The following is a 25,045-nucleotide window of genomic DNA, read 5'->3' as shown; positions in this document are numbered from 1 at the left end:
GGCGGTACACAACGCTGCTCAGACACTCCTGCAGTAGACCGGTTGTTGTGGGATCAGCTGCTCTACGTGATGTGACGTCACCACGCCACAATGCCCACGCCCTACACGTTTCTCTCCAGGCGGAGCTTCGTTAGGGGCAGGTGGATGACGGGACTACACACCCAGCCGCATATATAGCGATTTGTAAATGCGCTAATTGATACAATTGCAAACTGACTGCCAATCAGTGATGTACTTTGCATGCATGAATCACAGCATTAGTGTGTATGTTCCCGATTGATGTGACACTATAACTATTGGACAAAATTGCTGTTAAGTGGATACAATATTTTATTCCCAATATATAAATATAGGGCAACATTAATTACAATCTGCACTATATCTAAATACCAGTATAATACTGCAACTGGATACATATTTACCAAATTGGTGGTACACCGCGAGGAGAGACAAGGCAACTACAATAAATCCACTTAATCATAGATAAGACCATACTGGACCAACAGGTCAGAACACAGCACATATCTAATATTTACAGCTTAGTACACGGGGGAAAAAGGAACCAAAAGAATAGACTAAAGATACGCTAAGAGTATGTCTATAACAAATATAGCAGACAAATGGTCTAAAAAGATGGACAATTAGATGATTAAATAAAGGGGGTAAATGTAAAAGGCTGCTTCCGATGTGGCAGCTGTAAGGCGTGTCAATACCTGCTTACCACAAAAACCATTGATAATGATGATAAATCAAAACAATTTGAAATAAGACACTTTGTGAATTGTAGAAGCTTTATTGTCATCTATCTTATCAATTGTGATTGTGGCCGCAGATATGTAGGCAAAACAATACGCGAGCTACGCAGACGCGTGTTAGAACATATCAACTCTGCTATCAATAAAGCCGACACACCAGTAGCACGCATGTAAATTTAATACACAATGGTGACCCTAGTTGTCTACAATTTATAGGGATGGATCGTGTTAAAAACACTATAAGAGGAGGTGATATTGATCGTAAACTTCTGCAAAGAGAAGCTGAGTGGATATATCGTTTAAAAACGTTATATCCACATGGCCTTAATGAAGGTTTTACATTTACCCCCTTTATTTAATCATCTAATTGTCCATCTTTTTAGACCATTTGTCTGCTATATTTGTTATAGACATACTCTTAGCGTATCTTTAGTCTATTCTTTTGGTTCCTTTTTCCCCCCGTGTACTAAGCTGTAAATATTAGATACTGTATGTGCTGTGTTCTGACCTGTTGGTCCAGTATGGCCTAATCTATGATTAAGTGGATTTATTGTAGTTGCCTTGTCTCTCCTCGCGGTGTACCACCAATTTGGTAAATATGTATCCAGTTGCAGTATTATACTGGTATTTAGATATAGTGCAGATTGTAATTAATGTTGCCATATATTTATATATTGGGAATAAAATATTGTATCCACTTAACAGCAATTTTGTCCAATAGTTATAGTGTCACATCAATCGGGAACATACACACTAATGCTGTGATTCATGCATGCAAAGTACATCACTGATTGGCAGTCAGTTTGCAATTGTATCAATTAGCGCATTTACAAATCGCTATATATGCGGCTGGGTGTGTAGTCCCGTCATCCACCTGCCCCTGACGAAGCTCCGCCTGGAGAGAAACGTGTAGGGCGTGGGCATTGTGGCGTGGTGACGTCACATCACGTAGAGCAGCTGATCCCACAACAACCGGTCTACTGCAGGAGTGTCTGAGCAGCGTTGTGTACCGCCACGGAGCAGAGTTTAAGCGGCTATTAGCTAAGTATTATGCAGAGTTTTGTGGATACTTTATTGAGTGTTTGGTTGCCAGTTGAGAACAATTTTGAATACATGGTCTTTCACTAGGTATAGGGACTCCCAGTACAAGTTGACAGCGATGTTGGAGCTGTGCTACTTGAGAGCGAGTAGCTTTCATATGATAGTTTAGCTGCTTAGGGATTCCCCCTCACTGACTGTGCAAACCTCACTTCTCTGATAAATACATTGCTCAACTGATTGCTCTTGCGACTTTGGTATACACGGCTTGCTATGCCAATATTCCATTGTGGCACATAGAATATTCATTTGATATATGCAATGACGTTCTTTTATTAATTCAACTGCACTAGTGACTTCACAACCACTAACTGAGAGGTGTACAACTTGATTTCAGAATATCTAGCAGGAGGTTCAAATTGTGATTGGCACATTGAAGTATCAATACCTCATAGTTTTGGGGAGTCACATCTACTATTGTTGTTGGTTGGAATCAGTAACATCAGCACTACATGTTTTAATAATATTTTATTATCATTTTTTATTTTTTCATCTTGGTTTTTCACTATATATATTCACTAAAAATTAAAAATTGTTATTGTGATGTGCACCAAAAATGTACTTCTGTGAATGATCTTGTGACCTAGTCACGTTTTCATTTAAATTGTTAATACTATTCTATATACATCCCACAGATGCACAATTCATATCTTGTTTGTATATATATATGGAACCTTCTGCTGGTTAAGCTATCTACAGTAGGGAAACATCGTCTATTGATTACTTTTCCTGTCCAAAGATTTTTAGTCCCTGATACTCTGGTTAAGCATTGATTTACATTCTGTGTTTCCCTTCCCTTATCTATTTCATTACTATTGTGTATAGTTATTGCACTGTGGCAGCATTGTATGTTACATTTCTCTTGCTAGATTATTTACAAATTGCGCACCTAGCTATATATATATATATATATATATATATATATATATATATATATATAAAGACAACACAAAAATTAAGTAGCGCTAAAGAGGATTTGAAATAACCCTAATAAATGATAAATTATAATAACATATTTAAAATAAATTAAAATTACCACAATTTAACCTAATAATATCTACAAACCATAACGTGATAGTGAGAAAAAAAAAAGGAAAAATCCAAAATGAATGTTCCACTCAACCAAAAAATCCAGAGAGAAATATAGTCCCAATAGAAGATCCAGGGAGCGTCGTTGCAGCTTTAAGGGGAGTGGTATAGCCAACCACTTTTGGAATCTATGAACAAAAAATAAACAAAAGCGCAAGCTCCATAGCACGTAACTGAGTAAAAAATAAGGTACATTAATTTAAAAAATCAGCAACCCATAAGAATGTGCACTTACAGGATTTTAAACAGAACCATTCGTGGGAGAGAAATCTCTATTGTGGTCATCTGCGGTGGTAGGGTGAGTCCCAGGTTTGCAGAGTGGATGTAAACAGCCCAGGTTCACCATGAACTCCTATCCCAAATTGGCAGCAAAATAAAAAGGCATCCAATGCCTGCATGTCCTTTGCTCCCTCTCATACAATGGTTGCTAGCACTTAAAATTACCGCCAGCTGGAGCGCAGGGAAGCCAGGGACTCCAAATACACCAACACGAACGCGATGATGTCACAGCTCTACGCGTTTCGTCACACTGCGGCGACTTCGTCAGGAGTATTGTGATTGGTCAAGGACAGCCAATTAAATAGGCTGGATTAAGTAAACCTATTTTCACATTGGTCCTAAGTTTCACCACAAATCGTATAACTCTAAAATTACTATAAATATCAACATTACAATGAATAACAACAAAAAAACCTCAATAATTATGTTGTTCACAACATACAATGAAAATAGCTAAAACTAAACAATTTAATTATGTATAAACTCAACTAACACATAACGTGTTAGAGAAAGCTGTCCCACTATTACCAATCTAAGTTTCATCAAATATGGAAGAAAATATATATATATATATATATATATATATATATATATATATATACACAAATTAAAATTAAAGCCTAAACCTATAATTTTAGTATCAAAAAATATTAATAAATCAATATATTAATTAGAATATAATAATATAAATATATAAACAACCAAATACCACTACACCATATAAAAATGAATTATAGAAAAATCTAAATAAACTTGAAAAAATATATTAAAATCAACCTATTTAATTCCTTGTGTGATGAGAACAACATTCACAAAACAATCTTTACATTTTACTGTATGTACTAACAAAAATTATTAAATTGATAATTCACATAGTGCATTAATTAAAATGATATCTAATTACATATAATAACAACAATTGTTACATTAAAAAATAACTAAAATTATAAAAAGATAAAGGAAAAAACTGGATTAACTATAAAATAACACCTACTCTAAGGAAATATCATATAATATAGTATAGAGGAATCCCCTCCAAAAACACAGAACCCCATCCTTGGATAGGGGGAGAGGAACCGAACTAGCAACCAGAGCAGCAAGGCAGGACACTAAACCAGTGTGCTAGTATCCAAGTACTCATTAAGACCCCTTGGGAGTAGGTGTTATTTAATAGCGAAGTCGCCGCAGTGTGACGAAACGCGTAGAGCTGTGACATCATCGCGTTCGTGTTGGTGTATTTGGAGTCCTTGGCTTCCCTGCGCTCCGGCTGGCGGTAATTTTAAGTGCTAGCAACCATTGTATGAGAGGGAGCAAAGGACGTGCAGGCATTGGATGCCTTTTTATCTTGCTGCCAATTTGGGATAGGAGTTCATGGTGAACCTGGGCTGTTTACATCCACTCTGCAAACCTGGGACTCACCCTACCACCGCAGATGACCACAATAGAGATTTCTCTCCCACGAATGGTTCTGTTTAAAATCCTGTAAGTGCACATTCTTATGGTTTGCTGATTTTTTAAATTAATGTACCTTATTTTTTACTCAGTTACGTGCTATGGAGCTTGCGCTTTTGTTTGTTTTTTGTTCATATATATATATATATATATATATATATATATATATATATATATATACAGTGCTCGACAAACACGGTCGCCCACTCGCCAGGCGCGAACGGAAATTGGCCGGTGGCCAGCTACTTTTTTCCCCTGCTCTGCGCAATATTTTTTTTTTTAAATAAATAAATAAATAATATCCTCCTGGCTGATTGGCCAATTGGTCGTGACGCGGAATGGAGCCCTTCTCTGCAGGGGTAAGTAATGGCTGCTCCCTGTCTCCTGCCCGCGCTTCCCCCCTCATCCCCTCCAGTCTCCCTGTGGCTGCACGCGTGGGGCAGGAGATGACAGCGGGCGATGTCTCCCCTCCCCCCTCCCTCCCTGTCCCGCTTGCCCTCCGGTTCAGCTCCTGTCCCTGTGACTGCTCGGGGCAGGAGTTGACAGCAGGGGATTTCTCCCTCCCCCCCCCTCCCTGTCCCGCTTGCCCTCCGGTTCCGCTCCTGTCCCTGTGGTTGCTCGCGTGGGGCAGGCGATGACAGCGGGCGATGTTCCCCCCTCCCGTCCCGGTTGCCCTACGATCCCCGCTTTCCCCCAGTGCCTGTGGCTGCTCCCGATGCCAGCAGGGGTGTTCCCCTCGGTCCTCGTGGCTGTCTCCGCTTCCCCCTCCCCTCCCACAAATGTAAAAATAAATAAATAACAAAAAAATATCCTCCTGGCTGATTGGCCAATTGGCCGTGACGTGGAATGGAGCCCTTCTCTGCAGGGGTAAGTAATGGCTGCTCCTCGCGCGCTCGTTCCCTGTCTCCTGCTCACGCTCCCCCCCTCATCCCCTCAGTCTCCGCTCCTGTCCCTGTGGCTGCTCGCGCGGGGCAGGATATGACAGCGGGGGATTTCCACCCCGTTCCGCGTGTGCTCCGGTCCCGCTCCTGCCCCCGTGGCTGCACGCGCGGGGCAGGAGATGATAGCGGGGAATGTCCCCCACCCCCCCGAACCCGCTTCCCCTCTGGTCTCTGCTCCTGTCCCTGCTCGCGCGGGGCAGGCGATGACAGCGGGGGATTTCCCCCCCTCCGGTTCTGCTCCTGTGGCTGCACGCGCGGGGCAGGGGTGTTCCCCTCGGTCCCCGTGGCTGTCTCCACTCCCCCCCGAGAGAGAGAGTGTGTGTGTGTGTGTGTATGAGAAAGAGAGAGAACGTGTAGGACACCAGAGGTACCCCCCCCACCCCACCCAGTCAGTCATCCCCCCACCCCACCCAGTCAGTCATCCCCCCACCCCACCCAGTCAGTCAGTCCCCCACCCCACCCAGTCAGTCAGTCATCCCCCCACCCCACCCAGTCAGTAAGTCATACCCCCACCCAGTCAGTCAGTCATACCCCCCCCCACCCAGTAAGTCACTCCCCCCCCACCCAGTCAGTCACTCCCCCCCACCCAGTCAGTCACTCCCCCCACCCAGTCAGTCACTCCCCCCCCACCCAGTCAGTCACTCCCCCCCCACCCAGTCAGTCACTCCCCCCCCACCCAGTCAGTCACTCCCCCCCCACCCAGTCAGTCACTCCCCCCCCACCCAGTCAGTCACTCCCCCCCCACCCAGTCAGTCACTCCCCCCCCACCCAGTCAGTCACTCTCCCCCACCCAGTCAGTCATTCCCCCCCACCCAGTCAGTCAAAAGTCAGTCATCCAACCCCCCTGCCCCCTGCCCAGTCACCCCACCCAGTCAGACAGTCAGTAATCCCCACTCAGTCAGACAGTCAGTAATCCCTACCCAGTCACAGTAAGTAATCCCCACCCAGTCAGACACCCCGTCACCCCATCACCCCACCCAGTCACCACATCACCCCACCCAGTCACCCCATCCAATCACCCAATCCCCACACCCAGTCACCCCATCCCCCCACAGTAACCCTCTCTCCGTCTCTCTCCGTTTCTCACCCTCTCTCTCTCGGTTTCTCCCTCTCTCGGTTTCTCCCTCCCTCTCTCCCTCTCCCCCTCCCTCTCCCCCTCCCTGTCTCTCTCTCACCCTCTCTCTGTCACTCTCTCACACTCTCTCTGTCACTCTCTCACTCTCTCTCACCCTCTCTCCGTCTCTCTCTCACCCTCTCTCCGTCTCTCTCACCCTCTCTCCGTCTCTCTCACCCTCTCTCCGTCTCTCTCACCCTCTCTCCGTCTCTCTCGCCCTCTCTCCGTCTCTCTCGCCCTCTCTCCGTCTCTCTCACCCTCTCTCCGTCTCTCTCACCCTCTCTCCGTCTCTCTCACCCTCTCTCCGTCTCTCTCACCCTCTCTCCGTCTCTCTCTCACCCTCTCTCCGTCTCTCACCCTCTCCCCGTCTCTCACCCTCTCCCCGTCTCTCTCACCCTCTCTCCGTCTCTCTCTCATCCTCTCTCCATCTCTCTCCGTCTCTCTCTCACCCTCTCTCCCACCCTCTCTCCGTCCCTCTCTCACCCTCTCTCCGTCTCTCTCTCACCCTCTCTCCGTCTCTCTCACCTTCTCTCCGTCTCTCTCTCACCTTCTCTCCGTCTCTCTCACCCTCTCTCTCCGTCTCTCTCACCCTCTCTCTCCGTCTCTCTCACCCTCTCTGTCTCACCCTCTCTCTGTCTCACCCTCTCTCTGTCTCACCCTCTCTCTGTCTCACCCTCTCTCTGTCTCACCCTCTCTCTGTCTGACCCTCTCTCTGTCTGACCCTCTCTCTGTCTCACAATCTGGATCTGGATATTTTATTTACCCTGTATATCTTAACTGTCCTATACTACACCGAAATAACCTATACTGCTTTCTTCCAGATCTGACTCAAGCTTCACACGGAAGACATCGGAACCCCCCCTAACCCAGAAGACAGGTAGGGAACACATCCCCTCCAATGTATAACATTGCAGGAATGAGGTACCTGGACATTGAGGGACTGCAGATCAGGTAAGATCCCAGGTGGGATTGCTGCTTTAAATATTGTGAAGCGGGGGCATCCAGACACTAGTTAAGGGGTACAGGAAACTAGTCATTCATATCTGGCTTTTTTTTCTAGATTCGACATTTATACACACACACACACACACACACACACACACACACACACACACACACACACACACACACACACACACGACTAATTGTAGTATAATGTAATACAATAAATAAACTTATGTCAAAAACGAATGTTCTTACTAGGAATTTTTTAAAATGCGGGGCTGGGGGCGGGATTGGAGGCGGGACTAGAGGCGGGGTTGGGGCGGGACTAGGTGGCGAGTAGATTTTTTGGTTCGGTGAGTAGATTTTTGGGTGATTTGTCAAGCACTGTATATATATATATATATATATATATATATATATATATATATATATATATATATATATATATATATATATATATATATATATATATATATATACAGTATATAAACACAAAAAAGAAAACCTCTAAAAAGCACTCAGACAAGTATATGCAAAAATAGTAATGGTAATTTATTAAATCAAAAAATAATGAAAGACACAAACAGCTGACTGAAGAGCCTGCCTGACTGAATAAATCAGAAAATCATACAGATAAAACAAAAAAAAACACAAAAGTACAATATTGTAAACCCAGCATGAATGATACAGTATCAAAAAAGTGAGTGATCACTTATGGGAACATAGTTCCCACAGTGAAGACAAAAGACCGTGCGGCCATAATAAATGATACTGAGCTGAAGGTAGTTAAATATTAACCCTTGAAAATTAAGCAAAATACAATGTTGTGAAGTAAATAACAGGTGTGCTATACCAATAGGCAGGATATTAAATGACAGAAACCTGTATGCCTATTGCCATAACATAATGCATATCATATGGAAACATGTTAAATAAATTGTCCCAATAGAGTGTCAGCAGGCAGGGTCAGCAGCAGCAACAATTAAAAAATTCCCACAATGCATTTCGCCCGCTAAGGCTTCTTCACAGACCACCTGTGAAGAAGCCTTAGCGGGCGAAACGCATTGTGGGACTTTTTTAATTGCTGCTGCTGCTGACCCTGCCTGCTGACACTCTATTGGGACAATTTATTTTTTTCCCATCCATGGAAATCGTTTTTTGTGGGTTGTGCTTGCCTGAGACTGCACTGCCTTGCCAATAAGGAGTTGAGTATCTTCCTTTGTTTCCCATCATTGTGATATATGTATTTGGGTCACTGAAGTACTTATTTAACATGTTTCCATATGATATGCATTATGTTATGGCAATAGGCATACAGGTTTCTGTCATTTAATATCCTGCCTATTGGTATAGCACACCTGTTATTTACTTCACAACATTGTATTTTGCTTAATTTTCAAGGGTTAATATTTAACTACCTTCAGCTCAGTATCATTTATTATGGCCGCACGGTCTTTTGTCTTCACTGTGGGAACTATGTTCCCATAAGTGATCACTCACTTTTTTGATACTGTATCATTCATGCTGGGTTTACAATATTGTACTTTTGTGTTTTTTTTTTGGTTTTATCTGTATGATTTTCTGATTTATTCAGTCAGGCAGGCTCTTCAGTCAGCTGTTTGTGTCTTTCATTATTTTTTGATTTAATAAATTACCATTACTATTTTTGCATATACTTGTCTGAGTGCTTTTTAGAGGTTTTCTTTTTTGTGTTTATACATTTACCCTTTCCTCTAGCACCGCCTAGCAGTTAACATGTTTTCTGTGATTTCTTTCTCAGATTTACTTTTTCTGGTTAAGATAGGTTTAGACATTGCATATATTAATTGGCAGTTGATGCGGTATTCACCCCCTGTGTATGTTATATATATATATATATATATATATATATATATATATATAAAACAAAAACAGCGCTTAATTTAGAATAGTGTATAAAGACAGTTAGGTACAATGCTTGGAACTAAGGACATATGCAGCTCAAATGAAGATGTTCCAAAATCTAAAACAACAATACAAAAACAAAAAGAGCGCAAATGACCAATAATATTAAAATATTAAGACAATTTATTAAACCAATTAATTAATGCCCTTATTGGGATAATCAATATGAGAACATTTATAACAAGATAACAGATCTAAAATAATAATAATGCTTTAAAAATGAAATGAACCCATTAGAAGCTGATACTCAGTGAGGAGGAGAAACCTGCTGGAGGCAGACACACCATTGACGGGGGACTGACTCATTGAGGTGAGATCAAACAGATTATACTGCGATAGTAAATCACATAAATGAGTCCAGAGGAAAAGGTACGGAGATAATAAGAGTTCCGGTAAAGTGTAGTTACATGTACAGTGCTCGGTATAATCTCACCCGTGTCCGCTCGTGAGTGATAGTAACAGGAGCTCTGTCAGCTGTGCCTCCTAGCACAATGAAGCTGCAATTTTGCCGATTTGGAAATGAATCCTTGAGTTGAATTACTCACGAGTGAATAATGCCCCAATGGAGTGGGGGAAAAGGTGAGAGGAGGGAGCGATGACCGCGCAGCCAAACCCTTGTCCATCTGTCTACTTTAACTAGATGAGAACTTCACACTCCTTAAAAGCTGATTCCACGAGCACTGGATACCTTTGATTCAACTCTGTACTCCAAGATGTAACAAAACTGCAGCTTTGTGTCTCCTCTGGTCTTCGTCTCCTGTCCCACAGTGAATGCTAAGCAGGGAGTCCTCAACAGCTGATGGGTAATTAGAATGACCAAAACCTTACGCGTTTCATCAGACCAGGTGCTGACTTCATCAGGGTTGTGTCTTGGTCTGACGAAACGCATTATATGTGTTTGTCAGTGATTTTCAACCGGTGTTCCGTGGAATGCCAGGGGGTGAGAGCTGGGATAACTCTCCCATGCTGTCCCAGGCCCTGCAGCACCCCATGTAGTGGTAACCCAGGGGTTCCGAAGCTCAGCAGCAGCCACCCGGTCACTGCTATCCTTCCTCTCCCTGCTCCTGCAGGCGCCGGAGCTTACGGCTGACAAGAGGGAGAGAATGTAAGATTGCGCTGATTAGTGCCACCTTTTGCTTCAAAACCATTTAACATGGTCCCCTATAAGCTTAAGCTTGCTGCATTTCACAGCTTTGAGCACAGCCTGGGTTAAGATGCATAACAAGTAAACCCCCACACAGACAGCTGTTTCGACCTTAATGGGTCTCCTCATTGTGGGGTTGGTTATACTGGCTTTGCAAAATGAAGCAGGGATAGGTTTCACCACACTTATTTAAGTTATGGGGGCTAAAAAAAGTGACAAAAACCCTCCACAGAAAAGTATATAGCAAATGGAAATATTACTGTATGCTCATTTGCATGTCTTAGACAGGTCTGCAACTCCCGCCTTTCACCAGTATCACCCAGCACTTCCACTGCAGCAAGGGATTCTGGGAAATGACATGCAAATGAGCACACAGTGCCAACTTTTACTTCAAAACCATTTAACATGGTCCCCAAATTCTGTGTCTAACTCTGTTGCCATCAAAAATCTCTTTAAACATCTGAGGCTGTGATCTTACCCACGGATCCCTGCCATCTCTTCCCCTGTAAATGGTGTTAACCTTTTCATTTAACACTGACTAACCTTAAAACTTGCCCCACAAATCAAGCATCCCAATAGCCTGCACGCATGGCGATTGTCCCACAGTCACTTATACAGTACCACCCATTGTGGCCAAGCACACCCATCTACAGCACTTATTCCCTCACCTACTGTCTCTGTAAGTCTCCCCTCAAACCTCTTAGATTGTAAGCTCTTCGCAGCAGGGATTTCATTTCCCATTGTCTGATTTTTGCTGCACTTATTGTATTTTTAAAATTCCCTGTACTGTGTTCTTTCTGAAGCGCTGAGTACACTTTTGGCACTATATAAAATAAAGACACACAATACAATTTATCGCAATAAAAGCCAAGTAAAAAACAAACAATTTTTTTTTTCTTAACCTCTTCCTCCTCCCCCAAGTCTCTTAACCCCTTCCTCTCCCCCAATGTCTCTTTAGACATTGTGGGCGAGGAAGGGGTTAAGAGAGCCATTGGGGGGAGGAAGGGGTTAAGAGTCTTGGGGGAGGAGGAAGGGGTTAAGAAAAAGGTAGACAACCAGCAGGATGCCTCTGATCCCATTTACATGCTGAAGCTTTGTGACAGCTCCTGGCTCTGCCACCTCTCTTCTCTCCCTGCGGACTCCACCCCTCCCTTCTCCCGGATGGCTCTGACCCTCCCTTCTCCCTGACAGCTCTACCCCTTCCCACTGCAAGCAGCCGGGAGAGGTGAGGGGTCATGCTGAAGCTTTAGACAGACGCCCGCAGGGCAGACCATAGTACGTTGATAATAGACAATAGTGAGTACTGAGTTACCGCCCATTTTTATTATCGCGGTATTACAATCATACCGGTATATAGCCCAACCCTAGTCACGTGATTGTGTGAGTTCTCATCTTCCATTTGCCTGCATTACAGATCGCGTCCTGTACTCCATAGGAATGCAGAACATGATCTGCCCCAGAGAAGGAGCACTCTAAAACAGAAATAGAACAAAACATCTGCTTGGATTGCAGCTTTAAGAGAGCACTATTAAGTAAATGGAAAACTACATATATATTTTTTTTATAGCAGACATGATAAATACTTTATCTAGCTTGGCTAATATTGATAAATTGACTCATGTAGACAGCCATTAATTGGATAATCATTTTCCGTGTTGGAATACTTGGCTTCATTATTTATTTCAACATAATTCTTAATTGGACAATAGTTTCTGTTTTTTTTCTTCTTCCATGTTTCTGAAATGTATTTTCCTGCTATGGTTTCTAATGTTTAGTTATACGCAACTTGTGCTGCTACAATGTTTATGTATGATGGTAATTGATATACTGTTGCAAATCACAATAACAGTATTGTGATTAAGATCTAGGATCCTAGCCTTTTCCGTTCAATGACCCTGTTCACTTTGTAATCTCACCCATAAAAGAAGAGAGTTCTCTGATGGTCTATGGTAGGTAACAAGGAATTGCGTTGCATGAACACATATCCGTATTCCCCCTTATGCTGTAGATACCCTTATAAGGATCAACACTCCAGCGGAGCAAACGGGAGACCAGCAATATTTAGTATGTATCTGTGTCTGATCTGTATTGCCATGAATGTGTATGCAATTTAACCCCAACTACTCAAAAACGATGCTGGTATTACTTATATGACAGTACATACTGTACACGTTTTAATCACTTTCTGCTTTTATTACACCAATCACTGATGTCACGGGTCCCAGCGGGGATAGAAATGTAGACTAGTCAAATAAATAACCCTTGAACAAAATTCCAAGTGTACTAGACTTCAATTTGAATTTATACTACCCCACTAATTCATGACACCTTGGTTTTGAGCTTTCGGGAGTGCCTTTCTATGCTGACTTTCGCTCTCACATTCTCTCTAAATATACACGCTCATGGAATGAGGAAATTTAATGAAGGATCAACATTTCAGTCCTGCACAGGAGACCTTTCTCAAGCATCTGAAAATCAACCCTCCATATTAATGAATCATTTTCCTAAACTTCTAGGTGGGAGAATCTTCCTCTGAAAATCAATGCTGCCTTGTGATAGTGAAAACTGGTTTTCATAATGTGTTGTGTGTAACCACCTTGGGGTTCCATCTGAGAGTTCCCGAGAAAAAATTAGGAATCACAAACATTCTGTTCAAGAAAAATTATATTTGACCATATTTTAAAATTTTATAGTAATTTTATAGTAAAAAGGGTTATTAAATACTATTAAATTATACATTATATATAATATACAAAAGCCCTGTTTATTAAAAAAAAATATAGCCTCTACCACAGCAATAGTATTTTTATGTAAATAGAATAATAAGCAAACAAACAAATAGTTCAAGCGCAAATAGCACATTGATACAATAAAGTGTATAAAACCCTTATAGTGATTTGTGATAATTATAAAATGTATAATTACACCGTCCTTGGAAATAATGCAGCTCCCAAACAGGACTCTCCAAGTCCAGAAACAGAGATGGGCAGCAGAACACAAGGCACAAATATATCCCAGAACATATCAGAGAAAAACACAAAAATAGTGCAATACCTTAAACCAGTGGTCTCCAAACTTTTCAGTACGAGGGACACATCGTATATTCTACACATTTTTGCGGGCCAAAGGAAAAAAAATATTTTTATATATTTATATATTTTATAAATGAACGAATAAGTTTTATTTGGATCTTTTTGAGGTAATCAGATGATATGATTCAGAATGAAAGAGAAATGTAACAATAACAAAGAAAGGTTGCCATGCTTACACTGGGAAAATATATATAATGAGCAAAAATATATATATTTCGAGTTGCTGCGGGGCAGATAAAATCTTGTGGGGGGCCTGACGTGACCCTTGGGCCGTAGTTTGGAGACCCCTGCTGTAAACGATAACAAAATAATCTGGAATGTGTGATAATGCAGTCACATGCTCCAAATGGTAATCAGGCGTTGAGGTTATTATGAGTGACCCACTCTTGTAGTGATGTCAGCATAATAGGTTCATATCAGTTGAGAAGAGGGGGGGGGGGGTGGTGTGGAGAATCCCACATAGAAGAAGACAAGCAATAATAAGTATGCTTTATTAAATTAATATCACAAAGTAAAGCACTTACATAAGCAGCTATTGGGAGAGCATTAAGACCACCCTGGGTCATAAAGGAAAACAAACAGCAGCACTCCTCCTCGTTATTCCTGCACCACGGCCGTCAGAGCAGGCGATGTTGCCAAAACGTTGGAAGATGCCAAAGATCCAGCTGCAGCTCTCCAATATCGGATGCCATCCCAATGGTGTAGATGCAGTGCAGGCTCCGCCCTACGCGTTTCGCTATGATAATAGCTTCCTCAGGGGCATCTGTTATGTCCTATGTGTTTCCCCTCCTTTTTAAATGTCCCGCTCCGGTGTACGTCACGCCGCTTTTCAGGCGTGGTATACATCCGGTTCTGCCGAAGTCCTCACCATCCGGGGTCAGCCGACGTCACAACGCTTCATCACGTGACAGGCATCACAGCGTCGAACATGGCGCATGTGCATACACTGTGCATCTCCCGGTCACCACAGCAACCCGAAGGAGATACAGAGTGAAGGCACTGGGCAGCCTACCAAAACAGCCCATGATATAAAAAAACATATAATACATACACAAAGCAGATTATCACTGCCTAAGTCCTAAACTGAGCAAAAAGAAATATATATTAGAACAGTATAGTGATATCTGAATCAAACATACCAATATTTATTAAACAGTAAAACTAATATAATATATATAAAAATATCTAATATAATTCCCAACTTCAATAAAGTATAATTGATACAATACATAATCCCAATAATAAAAATTATTAATATGTAAAAGCTTCAGCCATGATAGCTCACTGTTCAAGTGAAGTGGGTCAATTCTCAACCCTTATTATTAATGATAACATAATTACAATAGACGTACTCTAAATTAATATGTGGAAGATGAAAGTCAGATAAAATTTTGGATAACATTTTTAAACCAAAAAGGCATTAATATAGAAATTGACATTTAACCCCTTTGGTTGCAGTGTGCTCTACCGATGTATCCAAAAGGATTCTCTTTTGGACAGAGCTATTGTCCTATTTCCGCCCCTCCAGTGGGCTGCTACTTGTTTTTTCCCCATATATTTAAGTCCACCAGGGTCTGAATTATGGTATTTTTTAAAATGCAAAGACACATTATGAGTTTGTAAGCCCAAACCAATATTTCGTATGTGTTCTAAAATCCAGACCCTGAGTGGGCGAATGGTACGGTCCACATATTGATATCCACAGGGACTGACAAGAACATATACCACAAAAGAACTCCAATAGTTAATAAAGCTCTTAATTTTGGATATCGTTCCATTAATAAATTAAATAAATTAATCTGTTTTTTTCTACCCCAAATTTGCTCAGTTTAGGCAGTGATAATCTGCTTTGTGTATGTATTACAGTATATGTTTTTTTGATATCATGGGCTGTTTTGGTAGGCTGCCCAGTGGCTTCACTCTGTATCTCCATTGGGTTGCTGTGGTGACCGAGAGATGCACTGTGAATGCGCATGCGCTGTGATGCCGGTCACGTGATGAAGCATCGTGACGTCGGCAGGCCCCGGATGGTGAGGACATCGGCAGAACCCAGATGTATACCACGCGGGAAAGCGACGTGATGTACGACGTACGACGTACGACGTACAACGGAGCGGGACATTTAAAAAGGAGGGGAAACATATAAGACATAACTTATTCCCTGAGGAAGCTGTTATCATAGCACTGCATCTACACCATTGGGAGGGTGTCTGGTATTGGAGAGCCGCAGATGGATCTTTGGCATCTTCCACCGTTTTGGCAGCATCGCCTGCTCTGACGGCCGTGGTGCAGGAATGACGGGGAGGAGTGCTGCTGCTTGTTGTCCTCTATGACCCAGGGTGGTCTTAATGCTCTCCCAATAGCTGCCTATGTAAGTGCTTTACTTTGTGATATTAATTTAATAAAGGATACTTATTATTGCTTGTCTTCTTCTATGTGGGATTCCCCTCCCCCCCTTTTCTCAACTGGTGTTGACCTACTGATGCAGCGGCCGTTATTCAAACACATCACGGCGCCGATTTTGAGTTCTCTGCTGTTCCCCACGCAGCATGAACGCGGCCAATTGCCCCAGGCACCAGAGCTTATCGCGGGTGTTTTGTTTGAATTTCATGGATTCTGTTTCTTCGTTTGCAATAAAATGGATGAATTGTAAAGTGTACAGTACTGTGCTACTGTGCTACTGTGTCAATTCCATGTTTTTAATAGCCAGAACACAAAAATTCGTTTTTCTGCACTCGCCACGCTCGCATCTTAGTGCGGGAAGGCTGGAATTCATCCCGCGGTTTCAAATCGGGATTGCGATGTACATGACGCATGAAGTGTTCGAATAACGGCCGCTGCATCCGTATTATGCTGTGATGGGTGTTCGGATACAATTCTGACATCACTACAAGAGTTTGTCACACATAATAACAACCTCAACGCCCGATTACCATTTGGAGCATGTGAGTGCATTATCACACATTCCAGATTCTTTTGTTATCGTTTACAGTATTGCACTATTTTTGTTTTTTCTATTTTATATGTTCTGGGATATATTTGCGCCCCATGTTCTGCTGCACATAGAATAATAAGGTTGGGGTTTTGTGATGTTACAATACATTTTTAAGGGGGTCTGCAGTTCTTGAAAATTGAAAACCAATGAGATTGTATACCATGGCAGAATAAATTCAAATAAAGATATCATAAGGTATGATGACGTGAATGCCTTCACAGAAAGGAAAGCAAAAAAAAACTATGATAAAATGTGCAGCCATATACCGTAGTCTCACTGATATTGGTTAAGCCTGTAATTGGTCACTTTTGCATATGACACGTTCAGGCTCAAAGCTGATTTTGGGTGGGATTGCACCATTAAAGTAAATGTTGTAGAGATTCCAGACTCCAAGAACTGAAATCAGTAATATTTAGGGGGCCTGGGTCAAGAACTTAAATTGTATTGGGAAAGTACTGATTTGTTTTTTTTAATCAGTGATACCATTAAAATCTATGAGTTTGCTTATGTGAAATTCACATAACATCAGTGAGAAGTTGACTGATGTCTGATGTTGTCCCGAAGAATGTAACCATGATGCTTTAAGAGCAGATACATCTATGCATCAATGAATACATGTATTTATGTCTGGAAAGTCACATTTGCAGCCCACCTGTGCCCCCCGATCATTGACCAGTTCCACAGACCATCTGCCTTCATACTGGATCCACACAAATATTCCTCCGTCTGCATCGCACGTTGCCAGTTTTTGGAAAGGTTCGTTCCATCTCACTAGCACCACCTGAAAAACAACACAAACACGATCAATCAACATTACCAATGGCCTTGTGTGTGGGCTTAATACTTCTTTGTCAGGCTTGTTATGATTCATTACCTCCAAATTTATATTTTCAAGTCTTAGAAATGTCAACCATTTATCATAGTGTACAGTAATTGCCAGTGATGTGAGGGTGCTTAAAGCCATGCAATATAGTAAAAGTTGTTTATTTGCACAATTAAAGTTATAAACCGTTAAAAACGAGAGGTGAGGCGGTAAAGTGTGGTGCTTAGGGTGAGAGTTTGAGTATAAAAGTGGGTTAAATTCCTGCTTAAGCCACATCCACTCCATGTGATGCGGAGTCAATTACTGTACCTGCCTCTGCCTTCCTAGAACGTACAGTGCAATACTTTAAAAAAGAATTCCTGGTAAAATAGCTTAACCCCTCGAGTGTCCACTTGATGTTCATCATCACATTATTGCTCAATTTCTAGACTACTGTAGATTGTGTCCATCACTCTTCAGGAGCGACTAATGTGATCTGACCAGAGTCTTTTCCTTTGCATCATTAGTGGACTCTCATGCCCTCATCATCACTACCCAAGAGACCAAGAGGTCATGATCCCAGAAGTCCTGCGGGACCTGTACCAGCAGTGCTAAAAAAAATGTAATGTGAGTGCTACTTCCTTTATGGCTTCAGGGTGCATACTAACTTTACAGATACGTTTTCCTAGTGAAACCCTACAAAAGGGTAAATGATTGTGATTTCTAAACACTTGTTAATATTGATATGGGTATAGGAATTCTTCATAATTTGGAGTGAATATCACTCATTGGAAAAGCATCTCAGCAGTTTCACAAACATACTTTTAAAGTTGTCTATGACCCCTAAATCACAACAATGTCCAATTAATATTATTTAAAAATATAAAAAAAGATGAAGGCGCACAAGAAAGAGTTGCAATATAATTGCTATAGATAGATAGATAGATAGATAGATAGATAGATAGATAGCTAAGCTGCCAGGCCTGTTTATTTTTTAAAACAAAAAGGTCAATTGGTAACAATTGCTGGGAAGTCTGTGACATCCTCCTCCTTGGTTTTAAGCTCACCCAATCCCATGTTAAATCAGCAGGCCCTGATATATATATACAGTTAGGTCCGGAAATAATTGGACACTGATACAAGTTTTGTTATTTCGGCTGTGTACCAAAATTTAATTTACAGTTAAATAATGAATATGGGCTTAAAGTGCAGTCTATCAGCTTTAATTTGAGGGTATTCACATCCAAATTGGAGGAAGGGTTTAGGAATTACATCTCTTTAATATGTAGCCCCCTCTTTTTCAAGGGACCAAGGGGAATTGGACAATTGACTCAAAAGCTGTTTCATGGATAGGTGCGGGCTATTCCTTCGTTATTTCATCATCAATTAAGCAGGTAAAAGGTCGGGAGTTGATTCCAGGTGTGGCATTCACATTTGGAAGCTGTTGCTATGAACCCACAATATGCGGTCAAAGGAGCTCTCAATGCAAGTGAAACAGGGCATCCTTAGGCTGCAAAAGAAAAGAAAATCCACCAGAGAGATAGAAGGAACATTAGGAGTGGCCAAATTAACATTTTGGTACATTCTGAGAAAAAAAAAGAACAGTGAACAGGAAAGCCTGGACGTCCACGGAAGACAACAGTGGTGGATGATCATAGGATCCTTTCCATAGTAAAGAAAAACCCCTTCACAACATCCTGCCAAGTGACGAACACTCTCCAGGAGGTAGGCATATCATTATCCAAGTCTACCATAAAGAGGAGACTTCACGAGAGCAAATACAGAGGGTTTACCACAAGGTGCAAACCATTCATAAGAATCAAGAATAGAAGGGCCAGATTAGACTTTGCCAAACAATATCTAAAAAAGCCAGCCCAGTTCAGGAACAGCATTTTTTGGACAGATGAAACTAAGATCAACCTGTACCAGAATGATGGGAAGAAAAAAGTATGGAGAAGGCTTGAAACAGCTCATGATCTGAAGCATACCACATAATCTGTAAAACACGGTGGAGGCAGTGTGATGGCATGGGCAGTCATTGCTTACAGTGGCACTGGGTCACTAGTGTTTATTGATGATGTGACAGAAGCAGCCGGATGAATTCTGAAGTATATAGGGATATATTGTCTGCTCAGATTCAGCCAAATTCAGCAAAGTTGATTGGACGGCGCTTCACTTTACAGATGGACAATGACCCAAAACATACTGCGAAAGCAACCGAGGAGTTTTTTAAGGCAAAGAAGTGGAATATTCTGCAATAGCCGAGTCAGTCACATGATCTCAACCCGATCGAACATGCATTTCACTCGCAGAAGACAAAACTTAAGGCAGAAAGACCCAAGAACAAACAATAACTGAAGACAGCTGCAGTAAAGGCCTGGCAAAGCATCACAAAGGAGGAAACCCAGCGTTTGGTGATATCCATGCATTCCAGACTTCAAGCAGTCATTGCCTGCAAATGATTCTCGACAATGTATTACAAATGAACATTTTATTTAAGATTGTATTAATTTGTCCAATTACATTTGAGCCCCTGAAATAAGGGGACTGTGTATGAAAATGGTTACAATTCCTAAACGTTTCATACAATATTTTTGTTCAACCCCTTGAATTAAAGCTGAAAGTCTGCACTTCTATTGCATCTCGGTTGTTTCATTTCAAATCCATTGTGGTGGCATACAGAGCCAAAATTATGAAAATTGTGTCAGTGTCCAATTATTTCCGGACCTAACTGTACTTGTGAATGACCAGTCTATTGGGCTATTTCTTGCCTCAGGAGAGAGGTTAAGAGAGCGTTTACAAGTATTGTAGGACCTACAGAGAAGTGATTACCTTGATATGGTTGCAGACTTTGGCCAAAGGATTTTACTAAAAGACCCTTACTCATGAGAAGAAAAACAGATTTAACTAAATCATGTGTCATATTAGATGTAGCATTGGGGCTTTTTTGTCTTTTGTTGTATCGATCAAGTATATACGCAGATCAAAAAAACAAAACACAAAGATTTCTTGATTTCTACACATCTAATTACACAAGTTATTTACATATTTTCCAAAAATTCACAAAAATGCACAAACACCCCCAGTTAGGCCAATTATTGCTGGAACTAGCTCTATTTTCCAACCACTAGCAATATTCATAGGCAAATTTCTACAAACTTAGGTGCATCAAACACTGTCATATATCAAAGACACCACTGATTCCATCTTAATCCTTGATCAAATTTGAGTCCCATAAGGGGAAGTATTGTTATGTACACTAGACATTCAAAGTCTATACACAGCTAACCCACATCAGGAAGGCATACTGCACAAGCAACCAAATGAGAACCTGAATGTAGCACATGTAGTAATAGTAGTGCCACAATTGATAGAATTCATTGTGATCCTACTGAAGATAGTAATAACAAATAATTACTTTAGCTATGAACAAACACAAAGAACTGCCATGGGGGCAAACATGTCCCCTTCAAACGTAAAACATTTTATGGCCAATTCTAAATTTAAATTTACAGTAATACAGCTCAACCCCCTTAGAACGCTGTGCTTGGGGTCCAAAGAATCACATTGCGCTATAAGCGGATCGCCTTAGAAATAATGTACAATTGTATGCATTGTACAATAAAGTATTTAAGATACAAATAATCGTGTTGTAAATTATTCATAAATACGAAAATTGGGAGCCACGCTTGCATCGTGTTATAAGCGTATTCGCGTTATAACGGTGTTGAGCTGTACCATTACTGCTAGGTACCTTCACGTGAAAGTTCTTATTGTGAATAAAAAAAATGGATCTGTATACTAAAAAAAAATCATATTGCAACCGTTTATTACATGCAAATAGCGTTTATCCACATTGACTACAAGCAGGTTACACTACAGTAAAATGGTAAGAATAAAAAGGATGGTCAGTGAACAGGAAACACTTAATTCAAGAATTAAACAAATGAGACAAGTTTTCAGACAGGGGTTACGATAACAAAACACTTGATCAAGCAGTGACTGACATAAACAAGAGACCCTGACAGGACCTGTTAAAGTCCACTTTAAGGCCACCTAAAAAAAATGCATTCCTTTTGTACATACATTTAATTTACAATCAAAAAAACGATGTAAGATTATTTTAAAACATTGGCCGGTCCTACAGGGAGATCCCCAAGACAATTATTCCCGGAAAGACCAAGCATTGCCTACAAAAGGGGACTCCACTTTAGGGAAGTCATCGTAAAAGCAGATATCAGTGTTGTGACAAGACAGACATCTTTGCAAATCCCGTCATGTGGACATTTGCCATGTCTAAGCTGCACTCAATGCAGTGGAATAGTTTGTGATAAAAAAAAATTTGCCCCATTATATGGGTAAAAAATACAAAATACCTGGCTTTTTTTACATGCTTGAGTTTCTACGTTGTAGATCTCCTGAAATGTACACGCAGGCTTATATGTAGGAAAAACATTAAAAAAAAACGTTTGAAGGAACGGGCGTCACCACACAAGACAAATATCAGAAACCCAGAGTGATATATCAGTGGCAAGACATTATAGATTGATGGGCTACAGCACTGTCCCACTGAGCTATCAAGTAATAGATCAGGTGACATTATCCTCAAGAGGGGGTGACAGGGAGATATGCCTTTTACCACTGGAGGGCTATAGACAAATATGTTGGACTCTTGACCAGAGAGGACTACATGAGAGATTGGAACTTCATTAGTTCCTGTGAGGCGGCGTGTCCCAAGATCATGTGGGTTGGGCTGGGAAGACATGGTCAAGACTTGTGACGCTTGGCCTCTGTGACTGGGTTTTTAACTTATCCTCCCTTCCTGCAACTCTAATAGTAATAACTGGTTGAAACAGGATTAAATGGAGATGATAAAAATCTCTCTTTATTGCTTTTCACAACATCTACGAGGTCCATAACTTAGACACGTTGTTCTGGTTTCTCTATTTCTGCCAAAGGATTTTGGTTCTTTGATAAGACCACAGTTATTAGTTCACTTTATATGTGTAATCAGATTTGCTGCTGAAAAACTAAAACAAAGGGTGCTCTCTTGAAAAATGATCTCTAAGAACAATGTGCTTAAGAAGGTCATTACAAGCCTCAGCTACCAATTATAAATACCAATGACTATGGTAGTTATAAAATGCATGCAATTAAAATGTCATTATTGATACATTAACAAAGATTTTATTTACAGCAACCACAACACTGGCTATATTAAAAGAACAACCGAGCTCTCACATTTATATAATATTCAGTATAATTGGAAAAACAAAATGGATAAAAGTTGGATGTACAATACTATATGTTGGGCCCAAAGATTATATTTTTAGCAGATCTGTATATTATGTACTAATGGTATTACATGGATTGACACCACTCATACCGATATATATATATATATATATATATATATATATATATATATATATATATATATATATCGGTATGAGTGGTGTCAATCCATGTAATACCATTAGTACATAATATACAGATCTGCTAAAAATATAATCTTTGGGCCCAACATATAGTATTGTACATCCAACTTTTATCCATTTTGTTTTTCCAATTATACTGAATATTATATAAATGTGAGAGCTCGGTTGTTCTTTTAATATAGCCAGTATATATATATATAATGTCTCGGTGCACAGGGAGAGAGAACTAATATAAACACTGAGAAAGTGGCCAGATGGTCACAGTAGTCCCTGTTAGTTGCACAAATTGAAAGGGAATCAAATAAATGGTAATGAGATACAAATATCCCCAGATAGGTAAACTGAGCATACTACTTAATCCATATGCAAACAAAGGGTGAGCAGAACAATACGTTCTAATCGTTTAAAAGAGACCGAAAAGAATACAATTTTAATAATAAACATGAACACTGAGTGTCAAGTTACAATATTGACAAAAAGATCAATTTTGACACAAAATGTGTTTCAAACCGATTTGTTATGTACAATGAATATATAATACATTCTCAAGACAATGAGGGCTGGAGAGTGTTTTTCAGATTGCAAAGGAACCCTCTCACTGCTCGATATAATAATAATAACAACAAATTTATTTATAGAGCGCTTTTCTCCCAAATCGGACTCAAAGCACTTAACAGTTGCACAAAGAAAAAAAGAAAAAAACATTTAAGGTTACAAATAAGACCAAACACAAGAAACGATACGGTACTTTCCTGTTATCCGGAGCCATATTCCTGTTATCAGGAAAGTACCCATATTAAATCTACCACCCCCTCCACTCTACTCCCCCTAATGCCCTCCAACCAGTAAAATGCCCGTCCCCACCTCCTCAAACCCTCCTAAGGCACGTTCTATAGTGCTGGGCGCGTGCTACAGTACGTCGTGCACGCGCGCGGAATTTCAGTTGGCTGACGTCAGCCTTTCGCTAGAAGGGTCGCGCCTGCACAGCAGGGAGAGGGGAGCCGACAGAGCGGCGAAGATGAAGAAATTCATCTTTTCGCGCCGCTACCTGCGCTCAAATGTATGTATATGTGTGTATGTATGTATGTATGTATGTATGCATGTATGTATGTATGGATGTGTGTGTGTGTGGGTCAAGGATTGTAAAACAAAAAAAAAATTTTATTAAACTTTTTTTTTTCTTTAAAAAAATCTATCTAGGACTTACTACAATCACACAACCCATGCACACACATATACTCACACATACACACACATACACACACATACACACATATACACTAACCTGCAGCTCCCGGCTCTATATACATGAAAAGTGTGCGGCATGTGCATGCGCATTCGACTAGGAACGCACGGCCGCATGCTGTATAGAACAGCCTTAATACAGATAACGGCCCTTCCCTCCTAATACAGAGAGATAACTGCCCCTCCCCACCTCCTCATACACAGAGATTACTGCCATCCTAACACCAATAACTGCCCCTCCCTGCCACCTCCTATTACACAGTGACGACTGCCCCCTAACCCAGCAACTGCCCCTCCCCACCTCCTCCTAATACCCAGTGGCGCAACAAACAACACCGAGGAACAGCACGTCATCATTTAGAGTCATATTTGGCCGAATTTATTTGGAGGCAGCACGTGGGAGACAAGGACGTCTTTGAGTCACTGTTGAAAGCAATTAATGGTTTTTGGCCTCCAAAAATGCTTTGTTTTCAATAATAAATAAGTTGTTACTTTGTTTTTAATGAAATAATAAATAAGTTTTTAATGAAATAAGTTGTTTTGAATATGGCTCCGGATAACAGGAAAGTACCAAAGATACAATACAGGATGGGACGGTACTGTAGCTATTAAATGCCGGACAGGTTGTGGTTCATTAATTAAATGCCTTGGTAAACAGGTAGGTCTTGATCCAGTTTTTATAGATTTCCAGAGAGGGGGCCTCTAGAACTGT

At 41.0% G+C, this 25,045-nt stretch overlaps 1 protein-coding gene across 2 annotated transcripts in view; it reads right to left on the bottom strand.

The window, feature by feature from the left end:
* Window positions 1–25,045, bottom strand: part of TULP4 (TUB like protein 4) — a 322,532-nt gene that overhangs the window by 110,852 nt on the left and 186,635 nt on the right. For both annotated transcript variants that reach the window (XM_075596999.1, XM_075597000.1), the window contains exon 3: window positions 17,501–17,629. In XM_075596999.1, coding sequence (XP_075453114.1) covers window positions 17,501–17,629 — 129 coding nt within the window. The remainder of the gene's footprint in view (window positions 1–17,500; window positions 17,630–25,045) is intronic.

This window comes from Ascaphus truei, chromosome 4 (genome assembly GCF_040206685.1).
Source record: "Ascaphus truei isolate aAscTru1 chromosome 4, aAscTru1.hap1, whole genome shotgun sequence".
NCBI lineage: Eukaryota > Metazoa > Chordata > Amphibia > Anura > Ascaphidae > Ascaphus > Ascaphus truei.
This window is presented reverse-complemented; position numbering and strand designations above follow the sequence as displayed.